The 18,102-nt window shown below is 47.1% G+C and overlaps 1 protein-coding gene across 3 annotated transcripts in view; it reads right to left on the reverse strand.

Annotated features, from left to right (window-relative positions):
- Positions 9,675 to 18,102, reverse strand: part of ADRA1B (adrenoceptor alpha 1B) — a 460,716-nt gene continuing 452,288 nt past the window's right edge. For all 3 annotated transcript variants that reach the window (XM_021076921.1, XM_021076920.1, XM_013984885.2), the window contains one exon: positions 9,675 to 10,810. In XM_021076921.1, the coding sequence (XP_020932580.1) occupies positions 10,203 to 10,810 (608 nt within the window). In that variant the 3' untranslated portion in view covers positions 9,675 to 10,202. The remainder of the gene's footprint in view (positions 10,811 to 18,102) is intronic.

Genomic DNA, 18,102 nt, shown 5'->3' on the forward strand with positions numbered 1-18,102 from the left:
AGGCTAAGGACTGAATTGGAGCTGCAGCTGCCAGCCTATACCACAGTCACAGCCACACTGGATCCAAGCCTTGTCTGTGACCTATACTACAGCTCCTGACTACACCGGGACCCCGACCCACTGAGCGAGGCCAGGGATCAAACCTGCACCCTCATGGAAACTAGTCAGGTTCTTAACACACTGAGCCACAACAGGAATTCCTCTTTTACTTTTCAAAGGGGTCATTCTTACAGCTGGGAAGGGTGGTGCAAATGGACAGTTTTCTAAGGGGGATGCAGGGAAGTGAGTTGGGAGGCAACTGCAGTAGCTCAGGCTGGAGGATGTGGCGGTGGTGGTGGCAGCAGAGGGGATGAGAGGTGAATGGATTCTAGGTGCATTTTGCAAAAGAAGCTAGCCGACCTTTTGATGATTGGTGTGGGGTTTGAGATTCAGAGAAAAGTCAAGTAGACAGAGGGCTATTTGGTTGATGGAATTTGGTGAATGGTGATGCAGTTACTAGGATTGGGGAGGAACCGAGAGGTCAGTTGGGAACTTGATAAATTTGAGAAGCCTATGCAGGGCCTGGGCTGGTGACCTGATTTGGGAGTCATCCCTGTGTGAAGAGAGTTTAAAGCCACAGGAATGGATGAAGTCACCAGACAGAAAACAAATACTGTATGATCTCACATGTGGAATCTGAAACACTGAACTCATAAAAACGAAGAATAAAATGGCAGTCGCCAGGGGATGGGGGATGTGGGAAGTGGGGTGATGGGGGTCAAAGAAGACAAAGTTTCAGATATGCAGGATAAATAGGTTCTGGAGATCTAATGAACGGCATGGTGACTATAGCTAATAATGCTGCCTTGTATACTTGAAATTTGCCGAGAGAGTAGCTTTTAAGTTGTGACATATACACAAAAGGGTAACATGTGAGGTGATATGTTAATTAGCTTGATTGTGGTCATCATGTCAGAATATATACTTAGATCAAAACACTATGCCGTATATCTTAAATATATACAATTTCTTTTTCTGTCTTTTGAAGGCCGCACTCATGGCATATGGAGGTGCCCAGGCCAGGGATCAAATCAGACCCCTACAGCTGCCGGCCTATACCACAGCCACAGCAACAGCAACACCAGATCTGAGCCGTGCCTGTGATCTACACCACAGTTCATGGCAACGCTGGATCCTTAACCCACTGAGCAAGGCCAGGGATCGAGCGTGTGTCCTCATGGATGCTGTCAGATTCATTTCTGCTGAGCCTCGATGGGAACTCTAAAATATATACAATTTTTACTTGTCAATTGAACTTCAGTGAAGCTGGGGAAAAAAAATCAAACCACAAAGCACAAACCCTTCCTGCCCTGATTCCCTGCTCTTTCCTAGCATGCCCTCTGTCTCCTTTATAAGTCAAATCTTGGCCAGCATTTCCTTAGCTCTGTCAAGAGAGAATGACCATATTATGGGCACTTGCTGGTGCTACGGGTAATGGTTAGGAGTGTGGGTTCGAGGATCAGGCTGTCTCAGTAGAAATCTTAGGTCTTCCCTTTCTTTCTTTCTCCCTTTCTTTCTCTCTCTCTCTCTTTCTTTCTTTCTTTCTTTCTTTCTTTCTTTCTTTCTTTCTTTCTTTCTTTCTTTCTTTCTTTCTTTCTAGGTCTTCCCTTCTTTACTAGTTATCTGTTGCTGTAAAACAAACTTGGTGGAGCAAAACAGCCACAGTTATTAATTATTATCTATCATGATTGTGGGGGGGTGACTGAGCTCAGCTGGGTGGTTCTCACTCAAGGGTCACTTACCTGTCTGGTAGGAACATCATCTATGGCCTCTTCAGGTGGCCTGGGCTTCCTTATAAAATGATAGGTGAGTTTCAAGGACAAGCATTTCAAGAAAGGAAGACACGGGGAAACGGAGTCTTTTTTTTTGTTTTTTGTTTTCCTTTTTTGGCTGCCCTTCAGCATATGGAATTCCTGGGCCAGGGATCAGATCCGGGCCACAGTTGTGACCTAAAAATGCCAGATCCTTAACCCACTGTGTGAGACTGAGGATCGAACCTACATCCCAGCACTCCCAAGACGCTGCTGATCCTGTTGTGCCACAGTGGGAACTCCGGAGACAGAATCATTTTACATGACCTTGGAAATCCCAAAGGAGTCACTTCTGCTGCATTCTATTCAAGGAGTGGATAACTAGACTTTACCTCTTAATAAGAGGACGAAGAGCCTGCAGAAGTATTTAAAAACCCCACATCTAAGTCTGAATGCTTAGGCGAGTTACTTAGCTTCTGCAAGCTTCAGTTTCCTCACCTAAAGTAACGGTAAAATGCAGGACTTTGTTCACAGAAATGGTATGAGAATTAAATGAGGAAATATGTGTGCAAATCCTTTAGCACACTGCCTGGCACATAGCAACTGCTCAGCGATAGTGCTTATTCAAGGGATTGGTACATTATTGTCCACCCAGCCTTTGAGGTAAGCATTTGACCCCCATTTTGTGAAGGGTGGGACAGAGGTCCTAGGAGGATGTAACTTTCCTGTCCCAAACATCTTTTCAATTCTCAATAAGGATTCCCCTCTGGGAAGGACAGGGGACACTGGAAAACAGTTACAACTGAGTTTCTGAAGGGTGAGCAGTGTTTCTTGAACTGTGGTTCTTGCACTGTGAAATTAAGTTGGGGGCCACAATTAGCACTTTTAAAAAAGTGACATCTGAGAGTACAAAATGAGACTATCAGAGTACATTTTGTAAGTAAGATAAACTTTGCAAAACGTTTGTTCCTTCTATCGATAAGCATCAGTGGTTTTCAACTGTGGGCAGTTTTGTCTCCCGGAAGACATCTGGAGAATTGTCTGGAGACATTTTTGACTGCCACAACTGAAGGGGACAGGAAATGCTACTGACCTTAATTGGGGAGAGGCCAGGGATGCTGCAAAACATCCTACAATTCAAAAAACAGCCCCCTCCCCACCCTCCAGAGATGAATTATTCAACTCAAAATTTCAACGGTGTGGAGACTAAGAAATCCTGATGATGTGAACCTCTTTATCTACATATACTGGGTTGCACCTTGCAATGTTCCATTCCATTCCATGGGTTGCAGGTGTGAGAGCCCCTAGGCTCCAAGATGCCTTGGGAAAAGACTCCTTCCCAGAATCCTTTCACCGAGACATGGTAGCATCTGCCCCTGCTCAGGTGACCTGGGTGCAGTATTCATTTCTTCTGCTTTCTTTCTTCCTCACAGTGAGGACATGGATTTAATCGCTAATACTAGTCCAGCATTTCCTATAGTCCAACACATCTCAGTTCCAGGCACTGGCTCATTTATTCCTCATAGCAACTGTGTGAAGAACATTCTATCTATGGCAGTTTTACTAGTGCAGGAACTGAGGCTCAGGGAGCTTAAAAAAATCACTTCACTGGAACCACATGCTGGTGAATAGCAGAGCTAGGGTTTGAACTCAGCCCTAACGAGGGCCTGCACTGCCATTTTCCAAGCTATGCTCTGAATGGAATCTAGGCTTGAAACACGTCTATGACACAGACAGATCCAGTAGCAGGGAACACATTCTAGGCTGGGGCCAAGCAGTGTGGCGTCTTGTTCTAACTCTCCCCTTCATTAGCCTGTGATCTGGGAAAGGGACTTTTAGAGATTTAGCTTTCTCATCTGTCAGGTGGGGATTACTGTACCTGCTCAGCCTGTCGTAGGAAAATTGTGCTCTGGCAGCAGCATGGACATGGAACTGCTTGGGCATGTCCTTTAGACACCCACCTTGTCACTTCTCACCTCTTTCAGATGGTTCCTTGTCCAGGTCCTCATTTCTGACCTCTCAGAACCTCCTGTATTCATCAGCTTGGGCTGCCCAACAGACACCACAGACTGGGTGGCTCACCTAACAGACATTGATTTCTCACAGTTCTGGAGGCTAGAAGTCCAAGGTCAAGGTGCAAGGAGATCCTGTCCTTGGTGAGCACCTTATTCCTGACTTGCAAGGGGCTTACCTTCTCAGTGTCCTCACATGGCCGAGAAAGGAAGCGCTGGTGTTTCTTCCTTTTCCAATAAAGGCACAAATCCCATCATGGGGGCTCCACCCTCATGACCGCTCCTGAACCTAATTACTTTCCAAAGGCCTCACTTCTTAACACCATCACACTGAAGGTTAGGGCTTCATCACATGAACTTTGGAAGGACACATTCAGTCCATAATTCCTTCTTACAGTCCATCCAGGCTGGAGTCGCTCCTTCCCCCAGGTGCTCTCTCTGTCCGTCTGTGTAGTGACCTCTTACCCCCCAAGAGTGGTCCTGCATCAGTGGCTCTCAGAGTTGCCTTGAGCTGCCTCCCATTTCCTCCTCTTCCTTGTCATGGCCTGTTTTCTCAGTCCCCTGTTTCTTTCCCATCTCTATTGAGTCACGTCTTTTAGAACCAGCTCAGATGTCACTTCTTCTGTGAAGTCTTTCTGATTCTGCACAGATGGATAGGAGCCCTTTCTCCCCTGAATTCTCAGAGCCCTAGATTTACATGCCTCCAACGGCACCTGGTAATCACGATGGCCATGTACTGAGCAATTACCCTGTGCCGAACACAGCCTATGGAAACCGATCCTCACAGCAAAGCTCTACGAGAGGCGTGATTATCTCCCTGTTAGAGACCACGAAAATTGCCTCTCACGGAGGGGAGGTGACTCGCCCAAGAAAACGAAACTCATCAACAGGAGAATTAGAATTTTCACTCAGTTCTGTCTGACTCTGGTTTGAATGCTTAATCCTTGTGTTACACGAACCTCTCTCTACGTTGTGTACGTGTTTTTTTGAGGGCATGTCCGATCTCTTCTACCAGACTGAAATTTTCACGAGAGCAAAACTGTATTTTTTTCTCCTTTGTTTCTTTGGCTCCCAGCTTTGCGTAGGTGCTCAGTGATCGCTTGTAGAATAAATGAAAGAACAAACGAGGGAGAGAAATACAGGGGTAAGTGGTTGCCTGGTTTTAGATGGTATTTGGGAGAGACATAAATGTGCTTCTAACAGTAGCAGCTGGCAGTACACGTGACGGCAGTCACTAGGTTTGAGCACTTTCCTCTGCTCCCAAGCAGTTTTGGAAGCTTATGTACAGATGCTGCTTTTCTGAATGAGGCCATCGGCAAGGGCCAAAGCTGTTTATCTTACTAATCCCAGTGATGTCTCCAGAAATAGATTGTCTCTGAGGAGTGTGCTTTGAGGAGAGAACAAAAAGTGAAGTCACAGATTGGTAGAGTTTAGGGATTGTCTCTGGCTTAATGCTTCTGATTGTCAGACAGCACATGGAGGACTAGAGGGGTGGGGACTTAGGGGCTGGGCGAGGGCCAGATGCCTGGCCTCCAGACTCCTGTCTCCATGGAGGGCAAGTGAAAAACATAATAATGGAAACACAGGGGTTTCAGGGAGCCCAGCTGATATTCTTCAGATGCCACTTCCTACGGGAAGGCTTCCCTGACCAGAACTACCCCCTGCCGTGGCTCCCATCATCAGGTTAGAGGTAGGAGCCCCTGCTATGAGCACCCCTAGCACTTGCTCTACTGCTATGGTAGCACTCCCACAATCACCATGGGGTAACATACACTCGTTCATTCTAAGTGCCATATGGCAGGCACTACTTTATTTATTATTATTATTATTATTATTATTATTATTATTATTATTTGTCTTTTCTAGGGCTGCACCCGTGGCATATGGAAGTTCCCAGGCTAGGGGTCTAATTGGAGCTGTAGCTACCGGTCTACGCCAGAACCACAGCAACGCCACATCGGAGCCGCTTCTGCGAGCTATACCACAGCTCACGGCAACACTGGATCCTTAACCCACTGAGCGAGGCCAGATCGAACCCACAACCTCATGGTTCCTAGTCAGATTCCTTAACCACTGAGCCACGACAGGAACACCCAGCAGGCACTCCTTTAGATGTTGAGGATTACAGCAGCGGAACAAAATAGGCAAAAGTCCCCACCCTAATGGAACATGTATTTCTAGTGTATGTGGGGAGACAGACCAAAAATAACCCATAAAACAGGTAAAATACATAACATGCTAAGCAGTGATAAGTGCTACAGAGAAAAATAAAGTGGGAAAGGGCTATTGGAGGTGCAGGATATACCATTCCTAAAGCATCCAGGCTTTCCTCACCAAATACCTATTCTGGCTTTGTCCCTATAGGATGTTCCATAACATTATTTTATTAAATTTCACCTTTCCTTTTAGTTTGGGCTGATCACTGCTTCTTTGAGTAACATGTTTCTCCATCCTGTAGGACATGAAATTCTTTCTTTTTTTTTTTTTTTAATCTCTTTGGGGCCACATTTGTGGCATATGGAAGTTTTCCAGCTAAGGGGTTGAATTGGAGCTATAGCTGCTGGCCTTCCCCATAGCCACAGCCATGACAGATCCAAGCCACGTCTGCAACCTACACCACAGCTCACAGGGCAATGCTGGATCCTTAACCCACTGAGCGAGGCCAGGGATCGAACCTGTGTTCTCATGGATACCAGTCAAGTTTGTTACTGTGGGGCCACAACAGGAACTCCCAAAATTCTTTTACTCTGTTGTAAACTTGTGTCTTTCTTCTACAGGGTGGACCCTGAGTCCTGAAACCCTGGCATCTGATGAATAGCACTGAATTTATTTTCTTTGTCCTTTTACTCAAATTTTCTAAACTTCATATATCAAAGTAATGAACTGAATAACTAATACCTCTGCTGTCTACTGGACGTTTTCCAAGTGGCGGGTGTGGTATCACCCTCATGATCTCATTTGATCTTCCTAATGTCCTTATGAAGTAAGCACTCTTATTATCCCTAGTTTATAGTTAAAGAAACTGAGGTTTAGACCTGTAGCAGGGGTGGGATTTGAGCCCAGCACTGCAGGAGTAACTATGACCCTTGCCAAGCCACTTTCCTCTCTACTTTGCTTGGAGCATGTATCTCTGTGCATGCCTCCAGGGTGACAAATAACCCAGCAGTGTTTGGGTAGCCAGAGAGGATAAAGTAGAGCTTCTTTGTGGCCTGTTCACTCCAAGGGCTCTTGATGAACTTGGGGCCTTCTCTAAGGCTGACCACAGTGAGGTGACCTGGAGAGGTCAGCATAAGGCAAGCTTTTGCTGCGGGCAGATCTGAAACCTAGCACTCCCCAGGGATGTGAGCCACTGTTTGGCCAAGCTTCCTTCTGGCAAGAGTTAGCAGGCTGCCACTGTCTCCTTGTGCTGCCTGGGTGGCCTCCAAACACCAGTAAAGTGTGAGGTCATTGGAACCGAGCAGCTCAGGAAATACCTTCGGTGCCTGTGGCTTCAGATATCTGAGGTCCAAATTATAACTTGCCTCTGCCCAGTGATTCACAGGTCAGTGTTTATACCACAGTGATCTCATTGAATCCTCTGTGCTTCCTGCTGGGCTGTGAGGATCATGTCCGTATGAGAGATGGGAAGCAGACCAGAAGAGGCAAGGTGAATCACCAAAAGATACCTAGAGTCAAGACTTGAACCCAAGTCCTACTGAATCCAAGTCCCTTTCACTGGCACTAGACTACAGATCTTCAACTTTATTTTCAAACTTCACCAGAGCTCTCTGGTGTGTGGGGTGGCCCAGTGAATTAGCTGAGGAGGCCAAGGGGGCCAGGCTCTGTCCTCCTTTCCCCACTTCAAGCTGGGCTGCACTTCTATCAGGATTCTGTGTCAGACTGTCTGAAAGATTTGTGTTGCTAACAAAATATTTTCAGAGGATTGCCCCAAACTGTACCTTCTTCCCTGGGAAAGAAGCCTGGGTGCAGATTCTTTCTTCCCTAGGACTCCCTTTTCTCTACACAGGCAAGAAGAGGCCTCCTCTCTACTGGAAGATGCTTTCAGCCCCAAGATGGTGGCACAAAGGAATAAAAAAGTACTACAGCAAAGTAGCAGACCCAGGTCCTAGTCCTAGTCTAATGTGACTTTATTTACCTCAGTCTCTTCATCTGCAAAGATGAGGGGATTAACCTAGATAATTTTGATTGTTTACTTTAGTTCAAATAACTAGTGAATCCAGAATATCATGGATATTTCAATTTTTTGGTATGTGCATTTTTTTGGGGGGATGCATACTTATAACTTTTATCAGAGTCTCAAAGAGGTCTGTGATACAGAACATCTAGCTTCTCAGGATTTTCTTTTTCTTTTTGGAGTAGGGATGCTAGGAAATCTTATTTCTCCTTGGGGGAAGGGAGAGTTCAAGTTCTAAGAATGATGTGAGAAAGCTATTTGCAGGAAAAAAAACAAGGACAGGATACAAAGATAAGCAGAGATTAAAGATGGGAGCTAGATGAATAAGAGTTTGTGAGGAAACCTAACAATATTGTTGAAGCCCCTGGATCCAGCCATGCCTGATACTCCTATACTTTTCAGCTAAATGAATGTCCGTCCCCACTTAAGGCATTTTCTATTCCAACTACCTATAGAATAAATGACTGATGTACTAATATTATTGGAAGAGGCTCTTGCCATTTGAAAAATTACGACTCTCGACTTAGAAAAAACAAAGGAAGGAGTTCCCGTCATGGCTCAGCAGTTAGCGAACCTGACTAGCATCCACAAGGACACGGGTTTGATCCCTGGCCTTCCTCAGTGGGTTAAGGATCCGGTGTTGCCGTGAGCTGTGGTGCAGGTCACAGACGTGTCTCGGATCCCATGTTGCTGTGGCTGTGCTGTAGGCAGGTGGCTACAGCTCCGATTGGACCCCTAGCCTGGGAACCTCCATATGCCGTGGGTGTGGCCCTAAAAAGACAAAAAGACCAAAAAAGAAAAAAGGAAAAAGAAAAAAAAAAAAAGAAAGAGAAAAACAAAGGAAGAGAAAGGGATTGGGGTGGGAGTTTTCCTCTCATACTTTTTTTTTTTTTAATTTCAGAGGAGAAAAATACTACCTGTTTTGTTCCTCATCCTTAATTAATTCTTTTAGAAAACCAGCGGCTTTTAGAGGCAGAAAAGATCTTAGAACCAATCTTATTACACAGAAGGGAAGCCAAGATCCAGAGGGATGTGACTTTCTCAAGGTCATGTAGTAAACTGGTCGCAGGCTCTGAGACTAGAACAGAAGTTACCTTCTTCAAGGTATGCTCCTCTCTGTGGGACTTTCCTCAGTGCTCCTTTCCCAGGCAGGCTGGCCAGTCAGCAGAGCTTAGGAGGGTTCTTGTGCCCATGTGTGCTGTATTGACACATGGGTTCTTATCTTGTCCAGAGAATTCTGCATTCTTGCTTTCCTTTTCAGGTTCCATGGGCACAGGCAAACAGTATTTGGTCTAAAGATGTTGTATGAAGTAAGGGACCCAACCTCCATCAGGTGACACGCCCACCTAGGGTGCTGACCTGGTAGCCCCAGATAAGATTGGAGTCCTGAGGTTCAGGGCCATGCCGGACATTGCCCAGTGTTGCCCACAGCAGGAGGATTCAGTTGCCACTAGGAGTCAAAAGCAGGCAAGCAGGATTTATGGGCCAAGTTCAGGGGGTCACTTTCAGCCACAAGGTCAGATTTGTTTAGCTCTGGAAGGCAGGAATGGCAAAGGCAGAAATGGGGCCAACGTGGGTTTGGGGGCAGCAAACCATTGCCCATACGGTTGGTGGGAGAGACCAGGGCACACCTGAACGCGAAGGAAAAGGAAACTCAAGATCCTGCTTGTCACCTGGTTCACAAACTACTCAAAAGCGGAACAGGAGAAACCACCTTTAATGTCCGACTTTGTTTCCAACCCCGCCAAAGTGCCACCGTTCAGGAAGTACAAGGAGGGGCTTGAGAGGTACGAAGTCACAAGACAAAAAACGCCCCCGCTGCCTCCTGGGCGCACACTCGCTCTTGCCCCCGCGCGGGCGGCCCCACACACGCACACACTCACACCACACGTACACCGCACAGACACACGCACGTGTACCCACGGTTAAATACATGTACAGAGGGACTCGTTTAGATATATACACAGAGAGAGAGAGAGAGAGAGAGACGGAAATCCCGGCCGGCGTCGGGTCCCCCAGGCTCTCAGCATGCTCGGCCCAGCTCACCACGCTGTACCTGGCACCCATGCCCCTGCCAGAAAAGCAGCTGCCCCTCTCCCCGCCCCCCTCCCCCCGTTTCCCCGTGGGGCCCGCGTCTACCGGGCGCCAACACTGCCCTCCCCCCCTCCGCCCCGCCCTCCCCCCAAATGACCGCCTCCCCAGGGATGGAAAGCGGTGCGCGGGGCCCTAAAACTGCCCGGGCGCCAGGGGCATGTTGCTTTTGAAGCCCAGCTGCCCGTTGGCCACATCGGCCGCGGCCTCGCAGCCCCCGTGGCTGGTGTCTCCGTCGGTCCCGGGACTCTCGGGCTCCGTCAGGAGCTTGAAGGTGAAGAGCGGGCCCGAGTCTTGGCGGCCGCGGCGGCCGGGGGGCTCGGGCGCGGGCAGGCTCAGGAGGGCGCCGGGTGCCTTCCACTCTGGGAAGGCGCACAGCTCAACGGGCGGCGGTGCGCCGCGGCCCAGGTAGCCGGGGCTCGGCGAGGCCGAGGGCAGGGTCCGCTGGCTGCCGCTCAGGCAGCTGCCGCTGTCGTCCAGCGAGTCCTTGCGCGACTGCGAGCGCTCCAGTGAGCCGCCGCGCGTCCACGGGCGGTAGGTGTAGGCGCAGCCGCCCAGGCGGCGGCGGCGGCGGCGGCGACGGCGGCCGCGGCACTGGCACCCGAGGATGCGCACGAAGGCGCGCTTAAACTCCTTGCTGGAGCACGGGTAGATGATGGGGTTGAGGCAGCTGTTGAAATAGCCCAGCCAGAACACCACCTTGAACACGTTGTCGGGGGGCTTCAGGGTGGAGAACAGGGAGCCTGCAGGGGGAAGGGGGAGTGGGCAGGGGCGGAAAGACAGACAGCAGTGGGTGAGTAGTCAGCTCCTCTCTTCGGTGTGATTTGCCTAAACCTTGTTAAGCGATGGCATTCCTGCATCCTGGGCTTTGTCTCGGCCCGATCCTCTCCCTGGAATACTGCCTTTCCTCTCAAAATAAATGACTCTGACATCCATTTTTAAAGCCAACCTCCATCACTTCACCTTCGTTCATAAAACCTTTCCTGACCTAGCTAAACAGCATCCAAACTCTCCTTAACGCTAGATTTCCTAGGGCAGCGCTCACCACTTTGTATTCAAATGATAGTAACAATCACCCACAATTGTACAGCTCTTGGGTCAGAGGCATTGTGCTAGGCGCTTAACCTGTATCATTTCATCGTTCACAGAATGCCATACAGTATTTCCAAGTCAAATATGAGATGTATTAAAGACCTGAAGGTGAAAGATTAAAGGTAAAAGGAGACAAGGCAAGGGATGATTTTACGGATGTAGAGGTGAAGAAAAACGACTTAACGCTTCAAAAAGATAAACTACGGGGCAAGAGTGGGAGAAGATATTTACAAAGTCTGAGACAGTCAAGCAATTGATATTTAGATTAAGGACTCTTGAAAGTCAACAAGAAAAAGACAGCAATCCTAGTAAAACGTGGGCAAGGAACAGGAATAGGAACAGGCAGCTTACCAACTAGGAAACCCGAGGGCTAATAAACATATGCTAAGATGCTCAAAATATTAGGTAGTCAAATTCAAGTGAAAACCACAGAATGATAGACTATATGTTAGGTTGGCAAAAATTTAAAAGCTTGATAGTACCAAGTGCAGGCAGGGATGTGGGGACATGGGGAGTCTCCTGCCTGGTGGGTGGGGGCACAGGCTGTGAGGACCTTCTGGTCCCATTAAGCACACACATACCTCCTGACCTGGCAGTTCTGCTCCAGGATAGAGACCTCAAAGAATTTTCACACAGGTCTATCAGAAGTCATGTACAACTGGGCTCAGGACAGTGTTGTTTACAGTGACGGAGTTGGAAAACACCTGGGTCCCTCTTGCAAGGAATCATGGGAAGGTAGGGTAGGGTATATGTAAGCACAGCAATTATGCAGCAGTTAGAGGTCCTGGATTACTGTCCAAAAAGCTATATGGAAAGATCTTAACTACTCTGTTCTTTGTGAAAAAAGTAGGAAACAATGAAATTTATAACGTAATACTTTTAAAGTAACACACCAAACACCACACACACACATTTTTCAAAAACACTTTCAAGCTTAAAAAATACATATCAAATACGAAATGGTTGCCTAAGGGTGAGACAGAGGGAAAAGGGAATAGGAAATGAGAATAAAAAGAAATCAATAAAATAAGATAGAGGCCTGAATTAGACTGATGACGATGTGAGGTGAGGTCCCATGAACTGAGAAACATGATCAACTCATTCCTCTGAATGTCAAGTCCAAAAGCATTTTATGGCAATATTACGTTAAAAACAATTTCCCTTTTAAATGTGAGCATTTGAGACTTGGAGGGGTGAAGTGACTTGCCCCAGGTCACACAGCATGTTTGTAATATAGCAGGGATTTAAACTCAGTTCCATTTGAATATGAAACAAGATTTTTTCTTTTTAAATGCTCATGATTATACCCTTTGCGGAAAATGAGAAACTATTAAAAAGCAAAAAGAAAAAAATATTTTAAAAGCACACATAACCCCACAATGCAGAGATACCACATTTTGGCGCAGATACTTTCAGATTTCTTTTTTCTGTTGTATATACATAGGTAAATGTTTTCAAAAATGCAGTTATACTTTATAGAACATTTTGTGACTTCAAGCCATGTCCCTAAGCTAGCCACACTGCCTGTGGTACAGGACTTTCATATTCCTTCCTTATCTCTCCTGCTATACTGTGAGCTTCCTAAGGGCTTGGTCTTCATTTGTGGAATGAAGAGCATCTGAGTGGGAGGAATCTTAGCAAATCACGAAGTCCGACCTCCTTGCTTTGCAGATGGAAACACTGAGACCCAGAAAGTGGCTGAAGATCTCACAGTGGTGGCACAGATGCTGTACAAATGCCTATTTTGGATTCCACTTGAGTATCTCCCCTGTAATACTTGCCCTTCTTGATTATCTGAGCTTTGGCTTGTGGTTACAGGGAGCCTCCTACTTCTCTGCTTGGCCACACAGAGATGATGGCTGGGGTTGGGGGGAGGTGGGTGGGTAATGGGGTGTGGAAATAGCCAGGCTCCCTGGGGCAGGCTTAAGCCAGAGAGGGATTAAACTTGGAAAGAGAGTTATTCACACCCGGGGTAACTGCTAAGTAAAAGTACACTGACTTAATTCAGGAGAAATGTGGGAGTGAAGACACTTGGTTTAACCCAACGTGAGGCCCATGAGGGCACCACCTGCTGGCCTGATTTGTGACAAGGGCTGCCTCATTAGGTTTTTGTTCCACTACCCCGGATTGTTGTAAGAAATAAGACGCTGGACAGAAGGGCCCAGTGCAAAGGCAAATATGATGTGTGTACACCTCATATTCATGGTGGGGTGAGTTGTTTCTGTCCTTGGGGAGGGTCTTGTTTCTGGGACTGAGTCGAAAGAGCATAGTTAAACTGGTCTTGACAAAATGGGACACTGTAGAGTAAATGTGGGGAAGTGGAGAGAGGCAGGTAACACTTGGATACCTTGGGCGTTATCCTAGAGGGTAAAGTCTGATGAGCATATGCACAGGTAGGCACACCACCTACGAGGACATGTAGGGCCTGGGATAGAGGCTGGGGATGCACAGACAGTTGTGGCAAAGGTGGAGAGGAGATCCAGGTGTGGAAACATGCTTGCTGAAGACACACTGGTAGCTCTGCATGTCAACCCTGTTGAAGGTGATAGTAAAATGAGCAATAAATTGCTAAAATCAGGGGCATCTTGAGGGACAAGCTTTTAAAGGATACACGAATTAACAATAATGTTAATAGCTAAGGTTCATCAGAACTGTCATTTATGTTGTGTGTGCTCTGGATATGTCCTACACTAAACCCTTTTTACACCATTTGCCCATTTAATTATCACAATAATTGCATGATGAAGGGTCTATAGTTGGTGCCATGTTACAGATCAGGACACCAGCATATAAGAGTGGTAGCTTTTTACATTTTTATGTATTCATTCATTCCACAAATACTGAGCTCTGCTAAGTGCCAGGCATGTGGCCAAGCTATGGGGATACAGACAAAAAGGGATGTGGTACCTGCCCTGTGGAAGTCCACAGGCTTGTGGGGAGGCTGCTGTGTTCACAGGTCATTGCAACAGAATGCACATGGCATTGTGATAGGGGCATAAATCATTCTGTCGCCTTATACCATTTGACATTTCTTTCTAGCTTCTTTTTCACCTCTATCACATGGAAGCACTTTGTCAAGGACAAAGACAGGCTGGATCTTTGCCTTTACTTTCTTCCAAATCACTCTCCAAGAGTGCTTCTGAGAGGTACTCAGCAGACCTCAGCTGGGCTCACCCACCCTGAGCAAGCCCTCAGTGACTTCTGACAAACACTTCCTTTTTCTTAGATTCCAACTCTTGTGAGAATCCTGGTTCTCTCATCAGACATGTGACCTTGGGCAAGTTTCATACTGTCCCTGAGCCTCAGTTTCTTCATCGATAAAATAGAGTTAAGAAGAGCACAACCTTCCCTGGGTTGGTGTGAGGATTAAACAAGATAAAATACGTGAAGTCTTTGTTAGCACGCTGGGTACTAGGTACCTGCCACCTAAATCAACTCTGCATTAATGCTAACTCACCAAATAATAATTATTCCCGTAGGGAGTTCTCTGATGGCTTAGTGGGTTAAGGCTCCTGCATTCTCAGGGCTGTGGCTCTGGTTGCTGTGGTGTGGTGTGGGTTCGAATACCTGGCCCAGGAATTCCTACATACAGCCTGTGTGGCAAAAAAGAAAAAAAATACACAAAACACCCCCAAGACAGAACCTGAAATACCCATTGCAACTCTCATTAAAAAAATAAAAAAATAATTTCTGTAAACCACTTATTGAGCTGGAAACCTAATTATAGGAAACCTATGTTTGATAACGATGTATCATTTTGGGTAATTTGTTCTTCTTTTCTCGGCCTCAGTTTCCCTCCTTTAAAAATGCATTTATTTATTTTACTGAAATAGAGTTGACTGACAATATGATATTAGTTTCAGCTGTACTACATAATAATTTGACATAGTTTTCCTCCTTTACTTGAGGGTTTGATCTGAGTCCTTTCTAGCCTCACCATTCAGTCTCCATGAGGTCAGAGCCAAAAACCCTGCCCATCTCTGCTTCTCCAGACCCACCACAGAGGGGCAGTGTGGGTCAGGGCCTGGCCTGCCAGGCGCCTGGATTCCACACATATTTCTGCCCCTTCCCTCCTCCCTCTCTCCCCAGCAGCACAGTAGCCACCAGGATTAGGGGCCCCGTTTGCTACACCAGCCTGCCCCGGTGGGAGCCAAGAAACCCTCGTTGTTTAGGGAAAGTGCTTAGCCTCTTGGAGCATGAAAATGGATCAGTGACAGGGATCTTTTTCTCTGGACACCCAAACAGACCTTGGGGCGGGGAGGCAGTGAAGCTGCCAGGAGAGGGAACAAATGTCAACGGGAAATGCTGGTTCCTGGAAGCCTGCTCTCTCTGCTGGAAGTTAGGGCTGAGCCTGCTCTTTGACAGGGCCACCAACTCGCAGTGCATGTCTGGGGGCCTGGCTCTACTTCTCTTGCTCATGCAATGGTTCCTTGCTCCTTGCCGTGTGTCTGAGAATCATGGCTTGGCAGGACTGGGAAACCTTCTTCCTTAAAGGAAGATCAGTGAGGGTGAGGGACTTGTTCAAGGTCACTCAACTGGTGAAGGGTAGAATGACATCACAGGCAGGTAGACCTGGGTTCAAGGGCTGACTCTGACTTCCCAGCAGAGTGACCCTGGAGAAGTTACTTGAGCTCTGGTTCCTGGAAAATGGGGATAATGATAATCATCCATCAACACATGGATGAGTTGATCTTAGGCTTGGTAAGTGCCTGGCATGTTGAAAGCAGTCAATAAGTACAGCTATTTGATTGCCGCAAGCACAGCTACTCTTACTACTGCCAGCGCTGCTGTTCCTGCCAGTACTACCGCTATGAAGATGAGGAAGGTAGCTAAGAGGATGAGCTCTCAGTGCAGACCAGACATTGGGAACCTCACCCTACTACGCTTTCCAGTTCAGGCCCAAGGATGGAGCTCTAAGTGGTCCTTGAGCTTGCTGAAATTATATGTGATGTTCACGCATTTTTCTGGGGGAGAATCCATAGCTGTCATCATGGGCTTGACAGGGTCAGAAACCCTCAAAGGGTTAATTAAGCCTCACCCATCTCAAGTCTAGGGCTTCCTAAGTATCGTGAATAGTCATTCTACCACCTGGACCACCTATTACTTAATGCTTTTCTTTTTCCTTTCCTTTCCTTTCCTTCCCTTCCCTTCCCTTCCCTTCCCTTCCCTTCCCTTCCCTTCCCTTCCCTTTCTTTTGTCTTTTTAGGGCCATACCTGCGGCATATGGAGGTTCCCAGGCTAAGGGTCCAATCAGAGCTGTAGCCACTGGCCTATACCACAGCCACAGCAACGTGGGATCCAAGCCACATCTGTGACCTACACCACAGCTCAGGGCAATGCCAGATCCTCAACCCACTGAGTGAGACCAGGGATCAAACACACATCCTCATGGATGCTAGCTGGGTTCATTAACCACTGAGCCACAATGGGAACTCCTGCTTTTCTTTCAATCTACTCACTTTCAGTATCTAAACTAAATAAACAAGTATATTTTTTCTTTTTCTTTTTTAGGGCCACACCTGTGTCATACATAAGTTGCCAGGCTAGGGGTTGAATTGGAGCTGCAGCTGCCAGCCTACAGCACAACCGTAGCAACGCTAGATCTGAGCCACATCTGCAACCTACACCACAGCACAGGGCAATGCCAGATCCTTAACCCCCTGAGCGAGGCCAAGGGTCAAACCCGCAACCTCATGGTTCCTAGTTGGATTCGTTTCCACTGTGCCACAATAGGAACTCCGTAAACTAAATATTTTTTAAAAATGAAATTTTCTCTCACTATTTAAAAACCTGTATCATTTGCCATAAACAGAATGCAGGGGTAAAGAAACTAAGATGAAAACAAAATGATATTAGTACCTCTAGATGGCTCCACACAGTGGTGGGTCTGAGCCTGCTCTCTTTTTCAAAAAAGGAGATTTGCTGGGATTAAAGGGTGATGAAGACTTGTTGGCCCTAAGATGAGAGGAATTCCTCTTTGAGGAACTTGAAGGACTGAAAGACAAGTAAACAGGTAATACTTTCTCCTGGAGAACTCAGCCCCTGGCAAATAGTAGTAGCTAAATAAATGTTTGTTCACTGACTGAATATATGAGTCAGAGTTTCCTGTACCATCTCAAGCTGTCATTTCAAGCTATCTTGCACATCATTCAGATTCATAGTCATTTTGAGCAGTGTTATGGGCGCAGTCCTGGGAATCCACTTGCAAGAGGCTCCACAGCTCCACTCAGACGCCTTTCGCTAGCTTCTTACTGAGGACTTTTAAGCATATCACATGAGTTGCCACTTCTGAAAGAGCTTGGGGTGGGGGTTTGAAAGCTTCACACATGGTGGGGAGAGCAGGAGGGAGAACTTGAGAGGGAAGAATTAAAGCAGCAAGCAGATGGTGCAGTGAAGCCACCCACACCAGCTGGCCTTTGCCTGCCCGAGCACCATGTATCGGGACAGTGAAGTGCAGGGACCAAAAGCCAAAGCCTGCAGTATCAGCACAAGGAGAAGCCCTTTTGGCTGGATCATGTTCAGCAAATAAAACTTCACTCATCAAAACCAGTTTGTTTGTAGAATAGTGGCTACTATTTGATGAGCTCTTATTCTGTGTTAGCCCCTGGGCTAGATGCACAACCATCTTTTTTGGCCGCCCCACAGCATATGGAGTTCCCAGGCCAGGGATCAGATCTCGACCTAAGCCTCAGCTGTAGCAATGCCAGATCCTTAACCCACTATGTGGGGCCGGGGATCAAACCTGCGTCCCAGGAGTCTGTTGTGGTGCAGATGAAAAGAATCTGACTAGGAACCATGAGATTGAGGGTTCAGTTCCTGGCCTCACTCAGTGGGTTAAGGATCTGGCATTGCTGTGAGCTGTGGTGTAGGTCGCAGATGCGGCTCAGATCCTGCATTGCTGTCGCTGTGATGTAGGCGGCGGCAGCTCCGATTCAACTCCTAG

Source organism: Sus scrofa, chromosome 16 (assembly GCF_000003025.6).
Source record: "Sus scrofa isolate TJ Tabasco breed Duroc chromosome 16, Sscrofa11.1, whole genome shotgun sequence".
Classification (NCBI taxonomy): domain Eukaryota; kingdom Metazoa; phylum Chordata; class Mammalia; order Artiodactyla; family Suidae; genus Sus; species Sus scrofa.